The sequence below is a fragment of the Parambassis ranga genome, chromosome 2 (genome assembly GCF_900634625.1).
Source record: "Parambassis ranga chromosome 2, fParRan2.1, whole genome shotgun sequence".
Lineage (NCBI taxonomy): Eukaryota > Metazoa > Chordata > Actinopteri > Ambassidae > Parambassis > Parambassis ranga.
The window spans coordinates 35,226,128-35,253,655 of record NC_041023.1 but is presented as its reverse complement, the minus strand read 5'-3'; the positions used below and the strand labels follow the sequence as shown (position 1 = coordinate 35,253,655).

The 27,528-nt window shown below is 44.1% G+C and overlaps 1 protein-coding gene across 2 annotated transcripts in view; it reads left to right on the top strand.

The window, feature by feature from the left end:
* Nucleotides 1-1,922: 1,922 nt before the first annotated feature.
* The window catches only part of phf21b (PHD finger protein 21B), a 65,399-nt gene continuing 39,793 nt past the window's right edge, over nucleotides 1,923-27,528 (top strand). For both annotated transcript variants that reach the window (XM_028394360.1, XM_028394351.1), the window contains exon 1: nucleotides 1,923-2,310. In XM_028394360.1, the coding sequence (XP_028250161.1) occupies nucleotides 2,257-2,310 (54 nt within the window). In that variant the 5' untranslated portion in view covers nucleotides 1,923-2,256. The remainder of the gene's footprint in view (nucleotides 2,311-27,528) is intronic.

Here is a 27,528-nt window from a genome sequence, read left to right as displayed (position 1 = left end):
TTTTCTGGCCTAACTGAGGACAGGGATTCAAACACTCTGCCATCTCTGCTCTTCATCAACTCTCTGATCACATACTCCTGCATGTGGCCCCGTCCCCTTACTGCTCTTCTAAAGCTCATTAGTTCTCTCTCCTGTCCCTCCAGCACCTCAACCCCTGATTGGCTCATCTTTCTAACCCCCCCCCCCCCCCCCCCCTTGTGAGCAGCTTGGACCAATCAGCTTGGCAGGCATCCACAGAGTGTGAGGAGGAGGAGGTCAGACTGACAGGAATGGGGGAAAACAGGATTTCTGAGAACAAACTGCCACATTTAGCCTCTTTGTGTTTGAGCTGCAGGTAAAAAGCTGCTGCAGCGCCGCATGTTTCCAGAGGAGACAAATAGTTTAAAAACAAATCAAGAGATAATAATTCTGTCACTTCTGAAAACTATTATTTACATATATTAGCATACAGTACATGCAGCTCTCAACCAAACATGGTGGTACTGTAAACTTTGTATTTATTGTACCAGATGGTCAACAACTGCTGAAGCAAATCCCTGTATGTGCTTCATGATATAAAGCTGATCCTGATCATTTACTTAAATCAAAATATTATTATATGATTAATCTATACCCATTACAGTTTTTAATAAATAACAGTATTCATAAATAACTTTATATTGTAAAGGTCGTTTTAAGACCAAGAGCACTTTTTGTTTGGTGGCCAATATGTAGGAAAGTTATTTTGAACTATTTTTGATATCATGTAGTTAAAAATGAAGTCCGCACCTGCTCCTGTCTTATAACAAAGCAATGACTGTTTGTTTTATCCAATCAGGAAGCAGGACGTAGCCTCTGCACAAGGACCTCAATCCTGCATTGTTTCACATGGCCAGCAGGAGGCGACTGAACTTTCACTTCAACTCCCTCCAACACACCACAACCTTCATTTTGTGACTAATGGTCAGAGAACCGAATTAAGGCGGGGCTACCTTTTGATTGACAGGTGGCTAACATACATGCTCATCTCCAGCTCCTCCCTCCCATCCAAATATGGTCACTTCAAAAGAAGTAGAGAGAGTTGATCACAGACATGACATCTTTAACTTGAAAACAGTGACGTCACTGAAGTGTTTGTCCTGCCTCATATTATGCTTTGACAGACATGTTGTGAGTCCACCTGCTCTTCAGTGTGACGTGATGTGATCACACATACTGTTACAGTCACATCATGTTAGCAGTTCAACATCTGAATACATTTATAGTTTATAGGCAGCCATTTTTGTTGATGTAATATAAAAACGTGATGACAAAAACATCAACTTTTTTTTTACTTACTTTTTAGTGAAAAAATACCTTATGACACACCTTAAACATGATAATGATAATGATGATTATTATTATTGTGGAATGTTCCACTCCATGTGTCACTCTCTTGTACTGCATCTTAAATGTTATTTGTTTAATAGGTTCCATATAAAGCTTGGCTGACTAATATAAACTTCAGCTTGATGTAGCTTTATTGATTTTGTGTCATCTACATTGGAGAAAGCACAGAAAGATTAGACTAAACACATACGCAGTAGTAATTGTCGGCTGTGACGTGAATTTGGTTTGATCTACGTTTTGTTATGTAGGTTTTAACGGACTAAACAAAAGGATGCAGGCCTGTTTTACAGTGTAGCTGCACAAAACATGTATTTAACAAACACTTTGTTGTACGTGTGTCTCCGTGACTCCATCGTGTTTGTGTATTTGTGTTTTTTTGTCTGTGAAGACGTAGAAACGACTTTTATCAGAACAGTTCACTTCCCCCGCCTCACTGCGCATGCTCAGTCAGAGGGGTGGGGTGGGGGGGGGATCTGCTTTTTCTGCTCCATCCGGGAACTTCAGAATTACCATTGACAGCCGAAGCGCAACGTTTCCCCAGGCAAAGTGAAATCAAGCCGCGGACTCGGACAAAATATAGTCCCCGTTTTTCAACTTAAAATTATCGAAAGAAACGCAAAGACGCTCCCCCGCAGGGCCTGTCGACGTTTAGATGTGTTGTAGGAAGGAGCCGAGCGAGGCCTGAGCTCTTCCAGCCGGGTTTGGAGCACTTTTGGAGCGGGGCGGAAAGTGTGTGATGAGTCCTAGCCTGTAAAAGAAGCGAGAACTTGCTGTGCAGCCTGAGTAGTTCTTCTTTCAATTGTTATTGTCGCTTTAAAATCTTTAATTCACTTAAACTTCGCCTCAGCCGCGTCGAAAGTGGGAGAAAAGTGCTTTTCTGGTCGGAACATGGAACTACAAGGCCTGCAAGAGGCGCTGAAAGTAGAAATCCAATGTCATCAGGTAAGTGAAACATCGTGTTATTCTCCCTTATTGCTGTTAGGAGCAAGTGAGAGCAGCTCCACTCTCACGGGGAGCAACTATGCGACATGTCGCCTGCAATGTCTGCCGGCGCCGCGGCGGCCACTTCCAGGTGTGATTAAGTGCACTTTTGGCTGCACTTTGTGGGAGCTGTTTTGTGGAGGATCGGTGGTGAGGATGCGGTGCTGCTGCTGCTGTGTGCCGAACAGGACGCGACCTGAATATTTATGAGGTGCAAGAAGAAACTGAGTGTCCGTGGCCATCAGCGTCGCTTTGTTCCTCCCTCACACACTAACTTGAAACACTTTTCTAATTCCCCCTTCGCCCCTGCATCGCGTTCAGACTAGTTGCACAGATGAGGCAGGACCCGCAGGTAACGCATCCTTTCTCTGGCCGCCTGTCGGCTTCCATCGGGGCAGACGGATCGGGGAGTGTTCAGAAACTTTATCAGCATAAATCTGTTAGCTCACTTATTAGCCTGCCTTTTTTGTTTAGTTCACCTGAGGCATGGAGGGGCTGAAACCCTCTTGTGTGCTGTGAACTTTCGTTGTTGACTCTGATGTGTTTAACCGTAAACAGCCCTGAGCTCCGGTGTGTCTCTGCCCGCTGTGGAAGCTCTCCTCCCGGTCACAGTGTGTGAGAGTGGACCGTGTGTTTGTGGTACAGAGAGCCGAGATGTCCCGCTTCTCCCTCTCCGCTCTCAAAGTTGTGTAATGTTGGAACATTTTAGCGTCCATTTTGAGTAGGTCGACACGTTTCTCGAGAGTGCCTTTGGGGGCTAATACATGAGCATTGGAGCTAACTGTCCGGCTCACACTCAGGGAAACACGACTGCTGTAGTTTTAGGAGCAAACATGGAGTTTGTTTTTCGGCGTCTCTTCCGCCTCGTTTTGTTACTTTATACTTAGTCTGCTGGCATTATTTCTTCTCGGTCACATGACCACAGCGGTGCACTTGATTCGCTCACTTTCACTTTTCCACCGTCTTCATGGTAGCAAACGGTGTCCTACATTAACTTTGAGGTGTGTTCGGCAGAGAGGAGGAGGACACACACACACACACACACACACACAGAGGGAGGCTGAGCTGTTCAGCACCGCGGCCAGCTCCTCCGGCTCCTCTGATGCTGCACCGCCCCTCCGGTCGGCCCCAGCCCAACAGAAGCGCACACAACTTCTGCACAGCAGAGAAGAAGAATTCAGAGGAAAAATAGGTCGATATTTGTTCAGCTTGTGTTTTGTTTGAATGGTTGGAGGCCCGCCTTCCCTCCGCCTGACTCTCAACGATCCTACTTCATGTGGAATGCAGTTTCTAAACGCTTGATTTGTTACAGTCACAGTTAAACCCATTAAACTTGCTGTGTGTAAAAAAAAAAAAATCCACACAATGAGCCTAAGCCGAGGCTTTATCTCTTTAAATGACTGTGTGTGTGTTTGTGTGTGAAGCCTCGGTGTGAGTTGTTGTATATTTTCCTCCTTCTTCTGGCAGTTTGGTAGTGGAAGCTTCCATTTTGAGAGAGAGAGGGGGTGGTTTCTTCCCCCCTCTAACATGGAGAGGAGAAAAGTCTGCAGAGTTTCATGCAGGAGGGAGAGGAGGAGGGGAGGGGGATGGGCCCCATTCATGCCTAACATTACCATTTTGATTGCTTTGATGCCGTTTTTGGTTTGGAGGTGGGGGGAGGGGAAGAAAAGAGACAGAAAGCCCAGTCAGCACTGCACAGCAATGTTTTTAATCACACTGTGTGTGTGCACGGCTAAACGTGACCTTTACTTTTCCTCAGCACACGTTTAAGTCAAAGCTGTCCTCAATCATTCAGCAGACATTTAACTGAGAACACCCTGAATCAACACACACTGCCTGGAAATAAACTGAACTTTAGGCTGCGAGCAGAACCACTGTCGTATCTCAGAGTCATTGTGAGTGTTTGTGGGGAGGGGAGCGAAGCCTGGAGGTCATTTCATGGTCACAGTGTAAGGCGTGGAGAGGGAATTTTGGTTCCATGCAGGGAACATCTTTAAGCCACCATCACATGAGTATGTTTATGTTGTAAATGCATACATTTAAACTACTCTCACAGAATATAGTTATTGATATATTCTGATTACTCTCTTTTCTTTACTGGTGCTATGCAACAAACCCCACCCACACAGACAACTGAACCAAAGTATGGTATTGATATTACACCCTTAGATGTAAACAAACTAAAGAGTGTCGACTGAATTCACAAACACTGTCATTACGCGGCTTTAAACCGTTTTTTTTGCCCTTTATTATAATATAAAAGTGACACAACTAGTCCACTTCTGTGAAAAAAATCAATACGTTTATTTGCGTAGAAACAGACATATAGACACTAATGTCAGGGTTAGAAGGGTATAATGGTGAGAGTAATTATAAGGGTTAAAACAGATGTAAATGACTAAAATAAGATCAACTCCATGATTTTGGCTGCACTGTAAACCTTCTCCTTGATCTTGGTGTGTTTGGCCCTCGAAGAAGAGTGGATTCATTGATCTTTCATCATCATGCTCCACTTGCTCTCTCTTGCGTCACCACCTTTTTCTGACTCCTCAGGTGGAGACAAGTTGTTTCTGTTCTGTGGCTTGAACTCAGATTGTTAAAACAAAGAGTGACTTCCACTGGCTGTAGTGAAATCTGTAACCATGGATATTCCTGCTTCTTCTTATGCGCATGTGTGTGAGTGTGTGGGCATCATTAAGGCTTTTCTTAAACTTGCACACACATCTGTCCAGCACAAGAGGTGACGGAGGAGGAGGAGGAGTGCAGTGAGGAAGAGAGTTTGATTGAGGAATGGTGTGCTGTGATTGGATGCGATTAGGAAGAGGTGGGCTCACAGTTCAGATGTTTTAATGAGAAATGTTGCTTTTTCTGGATGATTGTGTTTCCATCACTGTGTAAAGGTCATGACTAATGTTGTGTGTTCTTTTTCCGTATGGTTTACGGAGGCTGTGAAGTACACACATACAGATGAAGGTGTAACACTGAAGGCAGCAGCGCTCGGTGAGGAAGCAGGAAGTTCGCAGTGTTTTGTGGTTGTGTTCTGTTTAAAGTGTGTTTGCGTCCATGGAAACGACAGCCTGGACCGGGGAGCAGTTTTTCCACATTTTTCCAGCTGTGAGCAGCTGCTCTGCTTCCTTTGTGTGTTACACTGTGGGGTGGCAGTCGATGTGTTTACGCACACCAGAAACCAGGTTACTGTCAGAATCCAGTCAGCGCTCCGTGGTACCTCCTTTATGTAAGGTGGGCGTGTACATCTTGACCTTATTTTGCCGCTTCCGGCTTCATTTTTCTGTGTGGATGGGGTTAAAGCAGACTTGTTTATTTTAAGCATCTGTTTTATTGCTTGTTCTCCTTCTGCTCTGATCACTTATTAGAAACAGCATCCATGTTACATTTACTTAACTCAACAGATACTTCTGGGGAGTTATATTTTCTGGTATTAATACATATAGACTGACTGCTTGGCTATTCTGGCTGACATGGCTAACAATGTGTTACACAAACTACTACAGGTAACTTAATATGGCAACATTGTTTGACTCACAGCACCACCATCTGCTGCTGTGATGCTAACACGGCTACATGTGACGTAGACAGGGAGGAGTGTAAACAACAAAGCCAGTGTAGCGACACCTTTCCGTATCCGAGTGAGCCAGCAGGTTGAACACATCTGCTGTGTCTGAGTCGGATATTTGTGTTTTCATATGTGTCTCTGCAGACATCTTTAAAGCTGCTCTGTGTCCAGTTGAATTCACTTCTTACGAAGCCTTTTTTCCTGCTCTGTTTTTTTTTTTTTGCACATTAGTCGGTGAGCGTCGACCCGCAGGGCTCTAGAGTGCGACCTAATTTCTCAATGGTGCAACCAAAAAATATCAGAGGTCGCACCGGTGCAACCAGCTGTTAGAGAGAGATACATTCTCCGCAACTCTCAAAAGTGTCCCTGTGGTCCAACAACAGACACAAATCAGGCTCATATCGTGGTCTGAACCAATCAGAGACAGTGAAGGGCGGGACCCCCATGTGTAACTTTAAAAAACGTGTCTGCTGTGGTCAGACCGAGACCGCAGGAAAACCAGAAGAAGAAGAACATGGACATATGCTGTGCAGAGCTAATGCTGTGTGCTAAAGCTTGTTCCATACGCCACAAGAACAGAGAAATCTGTTCATGTTCCCAAGGTGACGAGAACACAAACAAAGTTCGTTTCGGCCTGGACTATTCATACTTAATTAGAACTTCTCATACGACCCTCTCACTGCAGCGCGCAGACACACAGAGACACAGACAGACAGGGTTTAAAGACGTTTTGCTGCTGAACAGCAGAAACCGCAGTTTAGGTGAACATGTAGCAGAGGAGGAGGATTTGTTGCTACTATGCAGGTTTTGCTAATTTGCTGTTTACCTGAATGAGTGAAGATAACGAGCCGGTAATGTTCAGGGAGGGGGCGTGACATGCTTGTAGCTTTATAACAGAGTGAACAACAGGTCTGACGGACAGTGTGGTTCCATCCATGAAGGCTGAGTCACTCTGACTGACAGCAGTCAGCTAGTTTTAAGGAGTAATAGTACATGATGAACGCCTATTTAAAAAGTATTGTTATTATCCTGCTATAGTGGACCATTGTTTGCCAGTATGATATCTGCATACAGCTAAACTGTAACAGACAGAATGAAAAGTCTGTCAGCTGGAGCTCAGCTTTGGAAAGAGAGGAGACGGTGAGGAAGATGAGAGAGAATACTGTATCTACATTAGAAACGTATTGAAGAAAACAAATATTTAATTTAATATCTCAATCACAACTATTGAATAAATAAAGGTGTATATGATTATGAAAATATGTTAGGTGCACCGGTGCAACCAGTGCAAAAAGTTAGTCTAGAGCCCTGACACTGCTCTGTGTCAGACAGCAGCTCTGCTCAGTAATTGGACATTTGAGAGGCTGGAGAAGCTGTTGGTCATCTCCTGTGGGAGGCAGTGAGCCCGGCCACTCCCTCCATTCCTCCATCCCTCCATCCCAGACTCCACCTGCCCGGCCAGCCTGCAGATTTCAGGGAGTGAAATCTCTTTGGTGTGGTGGCACTGAAGGTGGTAAGTGGGTGAAACCAACCTGGGGTTAATCCCATGATGGCTCATTATGGGCTCCTGCAGGGCTGATGACTCAGGGAGGTTTTAGGGTTCTCTGCTGTGGAGGAACCTCCCGGCTCACACCGATCTGTAGGTCTAAACAACTTTTCTCTGAAGGATGCTTTAACTGGATAATGACCTCTGTGTCCTCCAATACACTCAGTTCGAAGACTTCAGAGGCACTTACGGGTTCCTTTTACTGCAGCAGGGTGTCAGCAGGAAGTGCCTCAGGTCGCCTTCCTGTCTCTGTTCGCTGTGCTGCGGGAACTAACTCATTCATCAGTATAAACCAGAGCTCTTGTTTGCTCCGTGATGAACCGGAAGGCTGGCTGGGGAGCCACGGTGCATGCTGGGATATACTTCAGTCCCATCATCCCGAGCAGGAAGAGAAAATGAAGGAGCAGGCTTCACAGACATGCTCTCCATTTGTCCCTTCAGTGATGGACAGCAGGTAAACACCTATAACTCCTGCAGAGCCTTTGACCTGGAAGTGAATGCTGTTTGTACTTGTTCACACCGCAGACAGAAACCCATATTATAAAAGCAGGACAGAGAGGCTGTGTAACAATTAAGAACTTCAGTGTTTTTACAGCTTTAAATCCTCTCAGTACACAAACAGAGGTGTGGTGTGTGTGTTCAGTAGGATGGGCTCACTAAAGGGCACCCACATATCAGTGGCACAGAGCAGCAGATCCCTGTCGAGTCTCAGAGGAGGATAAATCCTCTGTTTTATCCGTGTGCTCTTCAGGCTGCAGCCAATCATTTTGTTTTTAAACATCACTGAACGCGTGTTCGGCTTTAATTAAGAGCAACATGGCAGGAAACCCTGCGATGACTCTTCCTGAGGGAGGCTAGCTCTGCTTGTTTGTCTACCAGCTTTACTTTTGCTCTGCGGCGCACACACCGTCAGCTGGGATGGGTCCGGAGGCTGCTTTTATTTTGGAAGATTTTTTGCTTCATATCGGGTTCAAACTGTCAAGGATCTTGTGTGTGTGTTTTCACTCATATAATGTGTTAGACAGCCTGGAAGAAATTCTGGAAGAAATTCTAGAAGCTGTGATGACTTTGAAGGAGCAGTCTGACCTTTTAGTATTTTTTTTAAATCTGCCACCAATAACACTTCCTGGACTGCTGTTTCACATTAACGCATTTCTTCTCCTGTCCCTTGTAGGCATTCATGTGGAAACGTCACATCTAGCCTGCTGCTGTGGTAAAAATATACATACAGTACTGTCTGCATCCAGCAGTCATGTAGAGATAAGTACAGTGTGTGTGGTAAACAGGTGCTGATCAGCTGCTGCAGGCCGGGTTCCTATCTTCCTGCAGCCGTGGATCTGTGTGACGGCTCCTTATTACCCAACCGCAAACAGTGATTTCCAGAGACTCAGAGAAAAGTGCTGATGCAGCTGGGCTGGCAGGCAGCAGGAGTGGAGAGGCGGCGATGAATTAACCCGTGTTGACTGCTGAAACGCTGTCATCTTTTCTGCACACCGTAACAGTGTGTAAAGTAAAGACAGAGTGTGTTTCCTCTTAGCAGGATCATAACTCAGTCTAAAAACCCACTATTATCTACCACAGTGGTCTGTGTGCTGGTGCATGGATGTGGTTACATGACTCCAAGGCCCTTTGAACTCCAGGGATTTGTGTGTTTTTTTTCCTACTGTCTTTTGTCCAGTCAGTGTGGCTCATTGTTCGCACTGTAAAGTCAGGCACCTCAATGGAAACGACACAGTCATGGCTACAAGCAGAGCTGCAGCTCACCTACAGGGCACTGTCACATAGTCCTTATAAACAGGAGTGAATGAAGCTAGGATAATTGTTCTCACCTGCTTTTGTGCTTTGCTTACATCTTTGTTATGTTAGGCAATACAGTACTAAGCCTGCCATAAGCGGCAGTGATAACCTGTGCTCATCTGTGAGATAGGACTTCATCAGTAAAGATGCAGTCTGCAGACATTTCAGTGATTTTGAAGGTGGCAGGTGGAACACTCCTTACTCTGTCTCCTCCTTCCTTCAGGGTACTGAGAGTCGTCCTCGGAGGCCACAAAAGCTACGGCTATCCTCCTCAAAAAGCGTGAAATGCTGACACTAATTCAAAAATGGCTCCACTTGTGTTTGCATGTTCTGTTTGTGGCAGAGATCTACTGCATTGTGCGTTTTCAGCATGAGGCAATGTCATCGTTCAGTTTCGTGCAGGCTGAAGTTAATTGTTTGCAGTTTCATGGCGTCGGTGCTGTGTTTCCACTGTCAGTGGACAGAACGCTAACTACATACCCACACAAGCAGGGGGCGGGTGAGTTCAGTGATATGGGCAAATCTGGATTATAAAGTTGAGCTGGTAAGTGTGTGAGATGAGGGTGTAGCTGCAGGAATTAAGAAGTGCAGTATGAGGTAACACATATACAAACCAAGCAGCGGTCACAGTGGACTGTGCTAGCATGCTAAAGCTAAGAGACAACAGAAACGTCTCCTTCAGTCCTGGACAGGGAGCCCCCCGCCCTTTACAGGAGGCAACACACAGCTCCAGAGTCTCTGTTCCAGACTCAGACAGGCAGTGTGTGCTGAGGTCCATCAGCAATGAGCAGACCTTCAGAATAAACGTTCTGTAGATCATGGATGTCTTTAGAGGTTTAAATGAAGTATTTCCACACATGCCAGTCAGTCAGGTGTGTGTGGTTTTCTGTTTGTTGTCAGTCGTTTTTTTCTTCTTCTCCTCCCACCCACTGGCGTCGTCCTCGTCTCAGCCATCCAGCTGACTGACACGATGAATAACGTCTCTCTTCCTTGACATGAAAGCGACTTGTGTACGCAGCACTTTCATGCATACGTGATACAGTTCAGGTCGAGTCACCCGCTCGTCTTTCAGTCAGCGGGCAGCTAGTGGACGGAGCATTTCCTTTTATTAACCCTGGTTTTATTTCCTCTGAAGACAGAAATTCTCATTTTAACATTCAGTGAACGATGTGTACAGGATAGACTGTGTTATATAATACAATGTTCTACACGGCCTGTGAATCATTTAGTATGTTGTAAACGGTGACCCTGAAGCAAATGATGCATTTAATGACTTATGAAAACACAGGAGCTTTGCATTCTATACATTTTTTAACCTCACTCTGCACAGCAGCTGCAGCCTGGAAGTCTGAGTTTTCCTTCTTTGGCACTGGGTTGAGTGGATAAGGATTCATTTCTGAGCTAATTTTTATTAAATGATTTTAAGATTTTTTACTTTATTTTAGTCAAGTTTGACCCACTTTCAGAAGCAGCTATCACTCTAGTTGCACCCACATAAGCTGTTTTTTTAAAAAAAATAATAATACGATAAAATATTTGTGTCTTTTATTGTAGAAAACTGAAAGCAGAGAGTCAGCTCTTAGCCCTGCTGCTTACTTCCAGATGAAGCTGCAGCGGCTCACCTTGAGCGCTGTAATTGAAAGGACAGCTCTGACTTTTTTCTCAGAGATTAGAATCAGGTCCTTGTTAAATCATTTTTCTTTCCTGTAAAGGGCACAGCATTAGGAGAGCCAGCTGTATTGACTTCTCCCTTGATAAGGTTTTCCAGCTCGTCTCAGTGTTGATAACCGACTGCAGCGGGCCGGGCTGAGGCCTCGGTCAGCAGCTTACCAGCTGTGCACAGGCAGCAGCCGGGCCCAGCCACAAGACCCACTTTATCATCAAACACGGTGCTGCGGCATCTCGGCCCTCTCCACGGCACATTATTCTGACAGTTACCATGGCAGCAGCAGAGAATTCAGCAAAAAGACGTTCTGAAAACTTCAGATGGCAGACGGATGGCAGTCAAACCTTTTTTTTTATAAAGACAGCTGCAGCTGGAAATCAGATGTACCATCAGAGGGACCGTCCTCATCTTTACAGCAAACATGTTGAGACATTTAAAGTGACACAGTGTTTTTATTACAAATGGAGGCCACTGCAATATGGCAGCTTGTATTACAGTTACACAGGCAGAAGTAAACAAGTGTGTGCAGCCGTGTGTAAATCTAATTTTTCACTTTAAAAATAGCATCACTGGTCACATGACAAGATGTTGACAAGTCCTACAGAGATGTGTCCATGGTGGACCTTGGCATGGAATCACTTGGAAGCACTTCTGCTTCCATTAACCTGCAGACTGACAGGGTGACGGGCCACAGCAGCCTGCTGCTCCTGGGAGCCGTCTGTCAGCACGCTCAGTCCAACCTAGGGTTGGGCGATATTGGCAAAAAAATTAATCACGATTAATTGTGGCATTTAGCTGATAACGATTAATTTGACGATCATGTTTTAAAAATAGCATGTTTTGACTCTAAATCGCCACATTGTTCTAAAATGATCCTGACAAGTTAACTACTGACAGGTTAAAATGTTAAGTAGTGATTAGGCACAAACCAGCCATGTTTGAAATATGTATTTTTAATGGATGCATTGCACAAACTGCTTCAAAATAATAATGAAGCAAAAACTCAAATTCAAATAAAAAAATAAAACATGACAAAGGAAAAAAAGTCACATCATTTCAATTTAAAAAAACTGTCTGTGCAAATTAACCTGCACGAGTGCATTCTCACAAGTGCTTTCAACATAAAGACCAGCAGCAGCATTTAAAAATTAAATTAAAACAAGAACACTTGAACAATCTGTCAAAATGAGCTAGACAGGAGTATCCTGAACAGTACAAACACAATAAGGACTGTGAATCCTCCTGTGCAACACTTAGACCTTAGTGACATTTTTGGTCAAGAAGACCAGCATGTTAACCATGGAAGGTTTCAGAAGAGATCTCTGACATGTCACAATATTCCCCCCAGCACTAAAAACCCTCTCTGAGGCTATGCTTGTAGCAGGGATGCACAAGTACTTTTTGGCCAACTGGCTAATCAATTTTACTGTTTGAAGGAGTAAAGGCGCCGATAACATGCACCAGAGGTGGTTTCTGTTGTATTTCAGTACAAAAAAGAAAGAAAAACATTAGAAGAAGTTTAACCCTCTGTAGGGTTCAATCACAGCCTGAAGCCTCAGATATTACATCACACCTTTAATCTACATATCTGTGTGAAGTGTTTGCACTAACAGGAGTGTAACTCACATGTGAGTAGCAGTCACATGACACCATCTGTCTGATCAGAGTAGAGAAAAAAAATAGTGTATAGAAACTGTGCAAATGCAAATAGCTGAATATTCCTAACGTGAGGCTCCCATTGTCCTCTGTGACAGTGCTGCTTCCACAGAGGTGCAGGACCTGCAATGAACACTGCCTGAAGAGGAAATACAGGTGCTACCTTACTGATGGGACTGGTGATTTTTAGTAAGCTGTTTGTTGTTTCAGATTAGGAAGAGTCATAAGAATCATATCAGAATCAGAAGTGTTTCTGTGATGGGGCCCAGCCTGTCTCCAGCCCAGAGACGCTGGAGCTCCATGATCTCCTGCTTTTGTTCTAACTGGGCTCTTCTTCAATCTTTTATTTATCTTGCTGACTAAGAAGGTCATTTGATTAAACACTGAGTGGCAGCGTGTCAGGTTGGGGACATTACAGCGAAGTGAAGTCATAGTTTGGTGGCGCGCAGGAAACAATCAGATGAAGGCGTTGTAATTAGACCACAGCTTATTAATAGCAGCAGCCGACACAGGCCTGTTGTCAGCCGGCGTGGGCTCCGTCTGCCTGAGCTGCTGAGTCAGCTCCTCCTTAGCATCCTGACCCCTGATTGGCTCGGATGGTTCCAATAATTATGGCGAGGGTGCAGCTCTGTAAATGATAAACAACTGCTTACTGCAAATTATTAATTGTTTAAGTTGATCTCTTGAACTGGGGGAGCTCATAGCATATCAGTTACAGTGTTCGTTACCCTGTCTAATCAGTGCTGAGTGGCAGCCCAATTCATGCTGTTTTTGTTTGTTTTTGCAATTTTATCATGTTAAGAGCACAGCATTATGCAGTATTTGTTAGAAGTTACGCATGGTAATAAAAACACTTGTCCGGTAAACTGAAAACCTGCCGGTCACGTTTTCCGCTGCCAAGTTTTTCTAATGGAAACTATTAGAGTTATAAATGTAGGCTTAGACAGCACTAAACTGTTGGCTTGTGCCTACACCGTTCAGAAACTGAATACCATCTCAGCTCTGGCTCGTTCTCTAAAGCGCAGCCGTGTTCTTCTAAGGGACCCGGTCACAGGTGCGGCTACAGTTCATAAACTTTATCAAACGTCTCCAAAAGTAAAATACGTTATACTACTGAAGTAAAACTGAAAATTCAACCACACAAGGAATCAAAATATCAAAATGTACATTGCATTTTTTTTATTGACGTATTAAAAATGATACCGTGGCTACCTGTGTGCCCCGCCGGTATACCTTAATACCGCCCAACCCTAGTGCCAGTTCTTCTCATTTAACAAAGACCTGCGGACTTGCAGCAGCCATTTACTTTCCTCCATGTTTAGAATAAATATGCACAGAGAAGCAGAGTGACTTCTGTCTTTGTGAGAAGGCAGCAGAAAGGAGAGGAATGTTATTGTCGTCTCCACAGCAGCTGCTTCTTTCTCAGCCCCTGCTGTCCAGGCCTCATTCACTGTGCTCTGATTAGGTTTTTGTTGAATCTGTGCGTGCGTGCGTGCGTGCGACAGAAAGTGTTTTATTCGTCGAACAAACAATGGGCTCACTCAGCCAGCTAAACAGACGCCAGCAGAAAGAGGTCAATTACGGAGAAGGACTAACAAAAAGCAGGAAAGTCTGATTAGTCTTTGAAACTATTTCATAATTCAGCAGGTCCTGATTGTACGTCTGATGAACAACAACACTTTGTCCTCAAAAAGAAAAACTTAAGTTTTACTCTTCAAGTGGGGACAATTTGTGGGAGGGGCTTCATTTGGCCTTCACTTACATGCTCCTTCCAGGCCAGCTTCCGACAATGCCCTGCTTTTTTTTATGCATTATTGAGTCTTTTAGTGGCACGCTGAAAAAGGGGGAAGAGGCCTCACCTTAAAAGGGAGTGGGGCGAGGGTGACTTCAAAGACCCTTTGAAAAATTGATCAGGTGGGGTTGTAGCTGAAGTAGATTTCAGACTGAGGCCTTTTCATCAGCAGCTTGACAACAACAAAACACAGCCAGCAAGAACACAAGATACAAACAGAAGTAGAAGGAGGTGCTGTCAGTTCTGGGTGTGCTTTGGAAGCAGCTTTGGTTTTATAAAAAAGCAACTTTATGCTCACACACATGCTAGCTGCTACATGCTAGCTGTCAGAGGTCCTCAGTGGCTGATTGGTTCAAGTTAGCTTGTGATAGTTGGTGACGAACACATGTGCCTTACAAACATCCATGTTGGTTCTATAGAAGAAAAACATGTGACAGGCTGGGTTTAGGTTCCGTTCAGGAGCTCAGCACACCTATCTGCAGAGTCTGTGCCGGGGCCCGAATCAGTTGTTTTTGTGCCTCTTAATCTTCTCCAGCATGTTAGCATACTGTAAAAACAGTTCCAAAAAAAAGTCTAAATTTTAATCAGAATAATAAGATTATGTAAGGTGTTTGTCCTTACATGATACAGCACAAACTTAAAACGTGTTGTATTATGTAACGCAGCCGAGCTGCAGAATACCCTGTCAGTCCTGACCGGGCCTGTCTAACAGGTATCTGTGACCTTCACTCTTTATGGTCTAGCACTCCGAGCTGTGACATCAGCAGCCCTGCGTCTGACTGACTGTGCACACCTTCAGGCTGCGGGGCATTCAGCCGTTTGAGGTGGCAACGCCTCCTTTTTCTCTGTGGATAGTCACAGGGTCAAACATGGTGTTACATCACCAGGGTGATCATAAAGACCACGCCAAGTGTCACATGGTGCATCGCAGATGCTGCAAATAAAAAACGTAAAATGTGCTGCTGCAGGGGCCTCAGAGGAAGCCGAGGGGACGGACACAGATTTTATATACTGACAAATGTTAAATGTACATGTAGCATCTCATAATGAGCTGAGGGGCTTTGGGCGAACAACATTAATAATGATATTCCTAAATAAAGTCACTCAAGGGTCAAAATATATTCCAATATTATTAAATCATATGTGTCCGTCATTATGTGAGGATGAATTTTTCTGACATAGTTTCTGTTATAAAATGCTGAAAAAACAGACCTAATCACCTGCCGATAGCTCCCTAGCATTTCATTACTACATCTAATTAAAGTTTAACGAGCACGTGGTTGTTTAACAGTCATGAAATGCCTCTGGGTAAATATTCACTTTATGTACTGGTAATTAAATTCTGAGGACATGGATCCAGTAAAATGTCTGCTGAAGGTCTGAACCTTCCTCCCTCCTCCTCATTCACAAAGTCTTTCAAAGTGGGAGCAGCTGCCCTGTAGTAATGGCCAGGGAGACCTGGGAGCTGTAGGAGAGCAATGCATCCAAGAGGAGTGACTAAGTGCATGAGAGGAAGGAGGAGGAGGAGCAAGAGGAAGATCCATGTACACATGATGCGGGGCATCAGCAGCCATGTCTCTGTGTTTTCATTCCAGAAGTCACATGACAAACATGCAGTGAGCGTTTGGCTGCTCTGCAGGCATCCCACAGCTAAAAAAACGGTTTGTAAATGGTGTAAAAATCCAAATAGCTTTCTTAGATATTTAACCGCTGAAAAGTTTAATTCCTGAAAAGTGCAGCATCACTCCTCCTCCCCCTCCTGCTGCTGGCAGCATGGATCTGGTCTCGGGTCCAGATATTTAGGAGATGGAGGGATATCAACGGCGTCTCGGGGATCATGGCTGTGTTAAGCTGTGATGAGCTGTCAGGTCTACGCCTCTGTGAGTCTAATCCTGCCATCCCTCTCAAATCTGATCTCATCCACAGATCTTTAGCGTAGCTCAAGGCATCGCTGCTTTAATACTGATAACGCCTTTCTAGTTTGTGGGGAATATAAGCTTTGAAAATCCCTTTAATCAAAGCAGCACTGACACAAACACAGCATTGAAAAACAGCCGAGTAAAGACTTAATGCTGCGGAGAGTTTCCCCGCTGCTCAGCTGTGATGATGTCAGCTAAATGCACTTATTATATCTGAAACACTGTGAATACATCAGGCGCCTGCACACACTTGCCTTAGACAGTGTTTACAGTGTTTACAAGTATGTGAATTAATAACGAGAGATCATTTGTTGTTACTGATGTTTGCCATGACCAAGACTGTAATAAAGGTTAAAAAAATCCAGTCCACATTCACCTTTTCTATTAAAAATGAGCCATTTTGTGTGTTTTTTTTTCCAATTTTCAGCACCACCTCTAATGGAATTAATGATTAAAGGGCTAAAATCCTGGGGTAAAAATGATTTTTTCACTACTTTTGATTAGAACTGAAGTTAATTAAAAGGTCTATGCAAAATTTCAAAAAAATATTTATTTGATACATTTTTAAAACTGTTAAAGTTAGAGGACGTTTTTGTCCCGAACAACACAAAAGGGTAGTGTTTGCGAACGTTGCACAAGGGTTAACTCTGCTAGCATACTACAGTGTCATTGGGCTTTTTGCTCCTGCTGTCACAGTTGCTATTTTCCTTTTTTAAACTTTGGGCATTGTGTCCATGTTCCTGCTGACATTTGTACTTCCCATTTGTTCTGATTTGAGTCCATGAATGTATGGAGGTCGAGGTCCACTGTTACTGGGTTTGTGTGAAGACCACACACGCTCCTCAGAACAGACTGTGATGAATGTTTCTAGCTGAAAGCTGGAATCTCTTCCTGGTAATTGAGGCATTGCTGCTGTTGAGGCAGCAGCAGTGGTGGAGATGGTGAGTTGTCAGCACAGCCTGCTTTAAAGTAAGGTGCGTTTTCTTTGTTGCTGTAGTTGAGGAGCCCCCAAAGAGGCTCTAAGACTTCATCCAGACCCCTCCCACCACCAGCCGCTGCTCGGCTGTCTCCCCGATCGACTTCAAAGTTTGGGGACACTTGTGCGTTCTGTGCTTTGAAGTGAGGACGGGCCGCAGTCACAAAGGTGTAAAACATGCTGCGCTGCTAATTCTGTGCTGACATCAATATGTTGATGCTGCCCAGAGGTTTGTAGAGTTGAAGGCGAGTCTTTGAAGGTGAGACAAGTCTGCTGAGTGTGTTTTTGTTGTGAGCTGGGAGACTTTTCTTTGTGCCGTCTGTGATGGATCCTGAATAAGATCTGCATAATACCCTGTGGTCCCTGTGCCAATACTTCTAAGTCTTAGTCTACAAATCTACTGTATGATTCCAGCACACTGTGTTAGTTCTTCATTTGAGGAAAGAATTCGCTTTTCTGAGCTGGTGTGACCGCTTCTCTCTGTAATTACCCCTCCAAGACACTAGGTGGTTGTGAAAGGACCTCCCCCCCTACTTGAGGACAGCAAGTGGAACATACAGTGAGCTGGGTGAAGCCGGTCTTTTATGATGTTGTGTGTCCTCCGCAGGCAACGGGAGGTGAATACTGTAGAAACCTCCAGGAGGTCAGTCCTGATGATTTTATAGTCACTCTGGATTGCCTATTTTTAGCTTCCTCAGGTAGAACACGCGCTGCTGGGCCTTCCAGACCAGGAACCTGAAGCTGGTCGCCCTCTCTACTAACTCTCTATGAATGTAGAGGGAAGAATGAGGTGATTTTATTAGTGAAAGTCCACAATCATTTCTTCCATCTTTTTGATGTTGAGCGTCAGGTTATGGTTTCTACACCAGCCTGCATCTCATTGTTGTTCGTTATGAGGCCGAGAACTTGTGTCGTCTGCAAATTTAATGATGTTGTTAGTAGGGGTGGGGCGGTTCAGGAAAAAAATCTGAACCGTTCGTTACACGTGTTTCGGTTCGGGGCGCGTGTTCTGTTCGGTTCTGGACATGCGCATCAAGTAATACAGGGAGGCGTATTTACCACAGCATACAGACGAGTGTTGGCAACTTGGTGTCTCTCTTGCTACATTTGGCAGCTTTCCAAACTTTTTTTTTTTTATCAAAAGCTACTAGTGACTCTCTCTGGTGACTTTTGGAGACTGACGTGAAATCATTCTGCAATCAGGCTGCTGTCCTCGACAAGCAGCGACCGTGAGCTCCTCCCCTGCAACAACGCATTCACAGCCGGTCACTCTCACTGTAGCTTCACGCAGCAGGTTCAGCTGCAGGCAGAGCAGAGAGACCCATGCCACTCTGCGTCTAATCGTGCGCAAAGCTGCAGAAGGTCCCGTCAGAGGTTACAGAGCAGGATGTAAATAGCATATTTCATTGGCAACAATAAAATAAAAACACGGACATCAGTAATATTAGCTTAACCTAGCGTAGTCATAGAGTTCAGTCCATCCAACTAGCATGTAATGAGCAATGGTGGACAAAGCAACACACGTTCTCTGTCCGACGGTGTGTGTCTGTGTGTGTACGCACATCGGGCCTCTGTGCGCAGACAGCAGCACAGAGAGAAATGACATGCTGCCGTGCAAATAAGATAAATAACATGAGCTGTTTAGTTTGGTTAATAAAGGAACAAGGTGTAGACCTGTTCTATAGTAAACGTTATCTAAAATGGCTTCTGTTATGATCTGGTGCTATATAGAAATAAAAAATAAAATTGACTTGACCTGCTATGATGGGGAAACCACTGAACTGACTTCTTGAATCTCTTGAATGTTATATTATCCAACATTCAACATATACTAGTGGTTAGTGAAGAAGGCTGACCAGTCGTGTGTGGAGAGTGTGTTAGCGTAGTGGACTGAGCACGCAGCCCTGAGGAGCCCCCGCTGATGATGTGTGTGGTGGTTAAATAGTGCTGGCCTGTTTCCACACACTGAGAACAGTCCAGTTGGATAATGAGTTGTTTGCATACCATATCATATTATTATATAATGCATTTTATGGTTGTCGAGAGACACATGCTGGAACATGCTGCTTGTTTTCAAGACTGATTGTTCTGGTAATTAATCTGGAATGTAGCATAATCTCCTCTAGATCAGCGGTCCCCAACCCTTTTTTGCACCCATGGACCGGTATCATGTAAAACAATACTTTCACGGAACGGCACAGAAAAAAACCAAAAAAAAAACCAAAGTGCATAAACAGACAACTACTCTTATGCTTAATTAGTGGGAGCCTTTGAGCTTTCTCAGCAATGAAGCGGTCCCATCTGGGGATAATGGGAGACCTGAAGTGTGTTTCTTATGTCTAGTCACGTAATTTTGTTTTGGCTGTCATTAATTGCTTCTGTCCTTCTTGTTCATGTTTTTCTTCTTTCAAAAAACTCCATGGACTGTCTTTTAATGCGGGTGCTCGGTCTCGCAGTTTTTGAAGGCTTCGTTGCCTCATTTGCGAGTCTGTCGCCACATATCACTCAGAGCAGACTTGGTGTGTGAGAATGACCTGTTGCAATAAATCCGTATTTTAAATAGGACTCCTGATATAGTCTTTTAAATGCAGGTTTCTTTTTCTTTGAAGGGGTAGGCTCCTCTTCTTTCTGTCTCCTCGTTAGGCCTTTTCCCTTTCCGAGAAGCTCTCCAAAGAGTTTGTTTTTTATTTCATTTTTGCTGCTTGTGGGCTTAATTTTGGGGCCATATCCCCGTGACCTGAGACAAGCGTCTGGGCAGCTGCTTAAAGGCACAGGCGGCTGAATCTGATCGATTTATAAATGAAACAGCTTCGATTCAGAAAATGAATAATCTGTTTTGCTCAGTCTTTCTGTGCGGCCCGGTACCAAATGACCAGAAGGACCGGTACCAGTCCCGGGCCAGGTGCGTTGGGGACCACTGCTCTAGATGACCATCGGATTTCTTTACCTGCATGCAGGTGATATTGGAATGCTCAGTTTTTTAGGGAAACTAAGGAGCTGACGAGTGTTGGCTCATCCCCGCACTTTTTTGTTAGGACATTAAGCAAAGACGTGGAGAGATGTGTGTCACTGAGTCACTCACCTCAAAATATCAGCCATGTTCCTGCTGTTGGTTCTGCCGGGTTATGCTGACCTGTGAGTCAGAGCTCCAGCTGGAAAGGTTTGGAAGCAGCCGGTGTTCAGGGAGAACCAGCTGAAGTGAGAGGGGACGAGGACAAACGCTGCTGCTTCAGTACAGCCCAAACAAAATGGCTGCTCAGAGCAGACATGTCTGGTAACTCCAGTCGGTATGGAAGCCCGGAGAGATCAGTTTTATTTCAGGCTCAAGATTATTGATCAGATACTCGAGTTTCTGTGTGTGTGGGCAGTGTGTGCTCACATCTTCCCCTGTGTCTGGATGTAGTGTCTTGTTATTTTTAGCATGTGCAAACTCGACAATAATTTGTAAACACTACAAGTATTTGTACTTCGTTACTGTAGTTAAGCAATTCTTTATGTATTTATACTTTACTTAAGTAAAAATAATAGTGCATACTTTATACTTTTACTTTTACATGTTGCAGCTGTTAGCTGTACTTTCTACTCCACTACATTTCTACAGTGTTTGTAGTTACTTGTTACATTTGATGAACACGGTCAGACTCTGCATGGAGGTGGTGTCCTGCTGCCAGCTGTGTTTCTATAATGAGCCTCAGTCATGATGCCGGTGCTCTGGCTCAGTTAGCTAACTAGTTAGCTGCTGTCTGCTAACACAAGTCCATCCATTATTGTCTGATTAACATGAATCATAACATTAATCTACAGCAGGAATACTGACATAGTAAAAATGCTGAATGCCTGTTTTTTATTAGCAGCCTCTCTGTTAACTTGATGCCCACAGCCTGCCTCATGACACACAGACCTGTCCATAGCTGCTTATGGACTGAAAATGTAAATTAACTACACATTGTCCATTTTAATTTGAAGATGATTTCTTTGATTATTTTAACCTGTTCGGATATCCTTTGCAATCGAAATTAATAATATATATTCGGTTTTACTTTTAATACTTTAAGTACATTTAAAAGTACTTAATACTTTTACTTAAGTAGGTTTGTTGATGTAGCACTTCTACTTTTACTCAAGTAGGACTGTTGATGTAGCACTTCTACTTTTACTTAAGTATATAAGTATATATTTTGCTTGGTAATTGTACTTTTACTTAAGTACCAAGCTTCATTACTTCCTCCACTACTGCTGGTTTCACACGTCATTTGACACATTATTATTGTCTGATATAACAGCTATATCTGCTTCAGCCTTATCAGCTGGATTCATGTGATGTTCATTCTATTGCTTCATGAAGACTTTTCAGCTTTAAACACAGTTTATGTCTCAATCTGTATTATTAACAGGTCAGAATAGGGATGCAAATTATTGATTAATTCATCAATCGTTAGTTGAATGACCTTATCGATTGATTAATGATTAATTGGTACGCAGCAATTTTCCTGGGCCTGAATTTCCCTCAGTTTCACTAAGACTAAAATCTAAACATTGTTTACTAAATAAACTGCAGGTCATATTCCTTAATGAGTGATTTGCTGTACCTTTGGAGATGCAGTACAGACAATGACATTTATGTAGGCTAGTATAACAAAATCAATTGTGAACAGAAATTAAATAAAATATGTCCAGCTGCTTTAACATGAAAATAAGTTGTTCACTGGCGCTTATTTACAGTGAGGGCAGCTACTGAGAACACGTGTTCTATTCATCAGCATCCTGATTAAAAAGAAAGAAAAAAAGAAAGAAATGTACTTCATGTGACCTGCGTATTCACAATGAGCACAAATGGGAATGCTGATTAAAGGCTTTTCCATACTCCGCGAGACAAAGAGCGGAGAACGCACTCCACGGGTGGTAAGAGATACAAAAAAAAGGTCTTTTCCGCACTGAGGTACCATACTCCGCGAGACGCATGTCTGCAGAACTCCTCATACGGCCCGCCCACTAAACTATAAGGAAAGACTTTACTGAGTTTTTTAACACACCACAAGGACTTGTGCCATGGCAAAAGGGCATTATACAGAGAGGGGGCCTGCAACAGCGTGAGATGTCCGGCGATGAGTTGTGAAAATGCGACATTAAAAGTAACAATAGCAAAGATTCAGTGTTTGTGCCTTTATGACCACATTTGCACATCTACTGTGTTCCAATGTGCCTGCGATACTTCAAACTGTCCGGTGATGAGCTGTGAAGATGCGACATTAAAAGTAACAAGCAAAGATATACAGACATTGTTAACGAGCCTATTATGCCCGGGTATGTAGGAGTATATAGAATGGTAACAGTCACCACCTGGTATGTGTGAATGGCTGTCTGGAGTTATTGGTGACAAATCACCCTGACTTGCCTTTCTTTCTTTTATTGCTCATCATGCAAAACCAGTATGGTCTTATCTAAATCTGTTGAATCAGTGCTGTTTATACACCTACCTATATACCTGGAGAGGCTCTTGCGCTTCTCCACTTTCATCACGCCCACAATAAATTCCGACCAATCACAGCATGGTTGCCGCACAGCCTTGAAAGACAAAGTTCGGCCCGGACCCTGTGCACAGGAGTGCGGATCAGCGGGCGGTCAGAGACAAAAAATGACGTCATTTTGTGGGCGTAACGTCTGCAGGGGGGAAAAATGTCTTTGTCTCGCGGAGTATGGATCCAGCTTAACACGCGGCAGTCTCCTACTTTGATCCATTCTGGGACTATATTCTGACGGAGCACTGCTACATGCGCACAGAAATCACGCAGCACATGAAAACAAACACCGTCAACATACCAGCATGGCTAGGCTGCTGATAACTTTCCAAAAGACAGCGCGTCGCTTGACACAGTTTTCAATGCGCGCTCTAATTCCGCTGGTGCAGTGCGCTCACGTGTGTGCGCACGCCTGTGTGTGTGTGTCGGGGGGCGGAAACGACACGCCGAGCGGAACGGAGGCTGCCACTCCTCAAAAAAAATCAAACTAAATATCAGAGAAATACTGACGGGGCAATTAATAATAAAATAAAATGCACAGGGTGAGCCTCAGCAAATAAGTGTGTGTTAGGAAAAATGTGTGGGCCGCACTAACACTAAACTTTGATGTTAAGTGGGGGGCCCCAAAATATCGGCTCGGGCCGCTACTTTGAGATCCCTGTGCTACATGCTAGCTGTCAGAGAGCCTCAGCAGCTGGTTGTGTTTCTTCTTTGATCTGATTGCCAGTCGGCCAGTCGGCTGTGTGATATGAGTCAGTGAGTGAGTTGTTGTGGTTGGATGTTCCTGGAGTCTTTTCTTAGAACATCCTTCTGATCACTTATAAATACATCTGCATTGTGATCCTGTAGTAAAAGAGACTGTAGATGTGTTCGCTGTCAGCAGCTGTTTTTATTGTGCAGTTTGTTTGGTTTCTATCAGATTAGCACTGAGGCTGCTAAATAAGATGCTGCACCTGGAGTGAACACATCCACAGTGTGTGTCTTATGTGTAAGCAGCAGCACGCCGGCTGGGTTTCAGCTAGGAGCGGGCGATGTGGCAAAAATTTTATATCATGATTCTTTAATGATAAAATCACGATCTCGATTTTATCACAATTTGTTTTTACATTGACACTAATTTGCATGTTTCTGTGCAAATGTCACCTCTTAAAAACTATCAGTAGATTTTAAAGGCAAACAACAACTCTGATAACGTGCACTCAGTATTAGTTTTCAATAAACATGAACATTTAAACAATTACAATTACAGAACAAAATAAAGTTTTATTTCAAATAGGTTAAAAAGAAGACTAATGTAATTCTGTCAGAAACGGCACTGAACATAAAGGTGGAGTTCGTTTTAGGGACCAGTTGCTCCGTTCTCTTTTCGTTTTCAGCCGTAGCTTGCTAACAGGGAGGCTGTCATTGGTTGGTCAGGTTCACATTAAAAAACGATCTGTCCGTTCTGGCAGATCGCCGATACGTTCAAATCCTTCACAATCATTTATCGTCAAATCGCGCACCCCTAGTTTCAGCACTGATCTGTTGTCTCTCGGCTGCAGCCAGGAGATGGCATGGTTCCTATGCAGACTCCATCAGGGCCGCCTCGCTATTAATAGCAGTGCCATGCTTTTAAATATGTGTGTGTGAGTCTGTAAATAAACTGCTGCTCGCCGGGAGGGAACACAAATACACACAATGCAAACATAAAGCAACATGAGAGTTTATTGCTGCGTAAGAGGCTGATGATGGTGATTAAAGCTGAGGGGGGGGTGTCCTGTGCTCAGCTGAGCCTGAAGGCGTCACCTTTTCTCCATAAGGACCATTTTCTTACTGACTTCCTCGGGCACCGTCCGAAGCCGTCAGCCTCCGCTGGCCTTCATGACAGCAGGTCACAGTTAGAAAAGCAAGAAAGAGCTGGGTGTGAGAAGGCTGAGGGGAGCGTAATGGGTTCTTCTGTTAAAATGTGCAGGAGAGTTGCGTGGTAACTAAAGCAGAGCGGAAACAGTTGACTTAAGGATTTTAATTTAACAGAAGCCTTTGAATATTTACATTTAGAGGCCTCAGAGGTGGCCTTGGATGGAGCAGCTCTGTTCCTCCAGGGTCACGGCTGATCACTGTTTAGGAGCAGTTAGAGGTGATGCTGTGAATGCAGGACTTTGTCCAGAGAACCTATGTTTGAGTCCCATAAAAAGCTGTTCATGTTCATTCTGTTCATGCTCATGTTCATGTCTCATAATTATGCTGTAAAGATAAATTTAGCCTGATAGCTTTGTATAAGCCTGGAATAATGTAGGTATGTTTGAAGACCAGGTAAAACAATATTCTATTAAAAATAGTCCTCAGTAAATGTACAGTTTGCATGAGTACATGCTTGTTAACACAATAGAAATACCTCATCTAACTAAAATAAATGTGCTGCTTACAGTTTATGCTGGACTTAAATGAGTAAAGATCTGTTTGTTTTACAATCTTCAGATGCTAAAATTAGAGCAGAACTTTTGTTAGTTTTGTTTTGAATCTTTTACACACATCCAGCATCTCTATATTTATCCTGCGCTGTACTAAAAGACAGGAGCTGGTAAGGTTGAAGGATTAAAACACTTCACGAGCTCTGTGTTTGTTTAAACGGCCGTTGGCGATAGCCTTCAGATGAATGGCGGCTGTGCACAAAAAGTGCACTTGAAGCACATCGACTGAAGTCCTGAATGAAAAATGACTGTTTTGATTTATTCATCTTTCTCTCTCTCTGTGGTGTGTGTGTTACTATGATTGTGTATCGCACAGAGTAAGGGAACAGGATGGTCTTAGTTTGTGCTCCTGCAGGAGAAGAGGCCTGTAAAAACACAAACGGCTGATGAAAATGAGCCAAAATGAAAAGCTGAATAATTTGTGCAGAGTTGTTCGGGGAGGGGGTGTTTGGGGTTAAATTTAGCCGTGGAGGGGGGGCCGTCCTTGGCTGGCAGTCAGGCGCTAACAAAGAGCGTCGCATAATAAATGGAAGTTTAATTTGTTTTTGCTCGACAAGGTCGGCCTGAGTGACGGGAGGAGAGCAGCAGCGGGATGCTGTGAGGAGCAGTGTGTGAGGCGGGCGGAGGAAAAAGCCTCTAAAATGGCAAAATCTATCAAGTCATTCTGCTTACAGAAGTCCTTTTTATGAATGCATCAAAACACAGGCAAGGAAGGGAGGGGATTGCAGGGAGGGGGAAGGACTTGCTTATGAGATGCGTGGTCATCTCCATGGTAACAGGCTGGAGAGGTTTGAGGATGTTGTAGCGTTTTGAGCGAGCTGATGCACCAAATTCCATCTACAATGTCTGGAGCCATGTGACATGAAAAGGATCAATAAGAAATGGGTATTGATACACAATATAGACAAAAGTATGTGGACACCTTGACCCTCAGACCATCATTTAAAAAGACAGCACAACATGTAAGCAGCAGTCAATGACCAACATCCAGAGATTATCTGACACACACACACGCACACACTCTGCCTGCTCTCTGGCTGAAGACCTGATCGAGCTGTTTTCACAGAGGACTCCATGCTGTAGTCGCGTGTCACCTGACTTGTCACCACTTGAAAAGTAACCGGCAGGAGCTAAAAAAAGGGTTAACTGTGTGTCCGGTCTTTGGGGTGAGTGGGACTGCAGTAAATTCCTGCAGCCATGCTTCTCAGATCTTCTGGTGAACAATGACATTTAGAAATTTTACTCCTGCACCTAAAAACCCCACAAAGAGCTGAGCATGTTTGGGGTGAAAGCAGCCCTAAGGTGCTCTCAGCCCTCCACACTTCTGCCCAGCCTCAGTGGGACTCCTTTAACCCTCGCTTCACACACTGCTCTGCGTCTTCTCTGGCCTCTGACATACATTGTGTTTTCATGTAGTCTGCCAGGCACACCAGCTGCTTTGTTCACAGGCATATGGAGACAAGGAGAGTGCACAGAAGACTAATGAGAGCCACTTCATGTTTGTGCTGAATAAAGAAGAAGAAAAAGCCATTCTGTTTCAGAGGCAGACGGTTCAGCTACCTCTGTGAATATATTCAAATTATTTTCCTATTATTGGCTGCTTATCGGGAGTCACAGAGACGTAAACAAAGATGTGGACAAACGGTGAAAAGCAATTAAAAATTAAAGCTGCAAGCGGCATTGCGGGCCTTCGCACTCCTTGCGATCCGTTGGGCCATCGCTGTCTCCTCTCCTATGCTCTCCTGTCCTCTCATTTCCAGACGTACAACAATAGAAGGTTTAGAACAGAACTTTCTTGCTGCCAGCAGGTGGCGCTATAACTGTAGCATCCTGTTCGCATATATATCTGTTCAGACTCGGGTCCATAGTAGTACTGTAAGATTTTGTCCACATTGCATGAAATGTATGGGTAGTACTGCAGAAAATAGTGAGTTCCTTTGTAATGGCAAATGGTCAACTTTGAGGCCACGCCCCTGCCACACCGTAACACTTTTGAAAGAGTTTTGGAAAATGTCTATTCCCTATGAAAGAGTTTTGGAAAATGTCTATTCCCTATGGTGTCCTGTAGGGTTGGGCGGTATCCAAATTTTGACACCGCCATTTTACCCCGGTGTACGTGAATACCGTGCCATGCGCCGTGCACCCCCGCCGGTCAAATAAACTACAGGCAAAGACAAGTGCACTGCAGCTACAGCCCCGCGCATAGATGCCACAAGTGCGCAACAATTTGCCATTACTTCTCCCGGATTTGGCTTGAACTTCCATTGAGAGAGAGAGAGAGAGA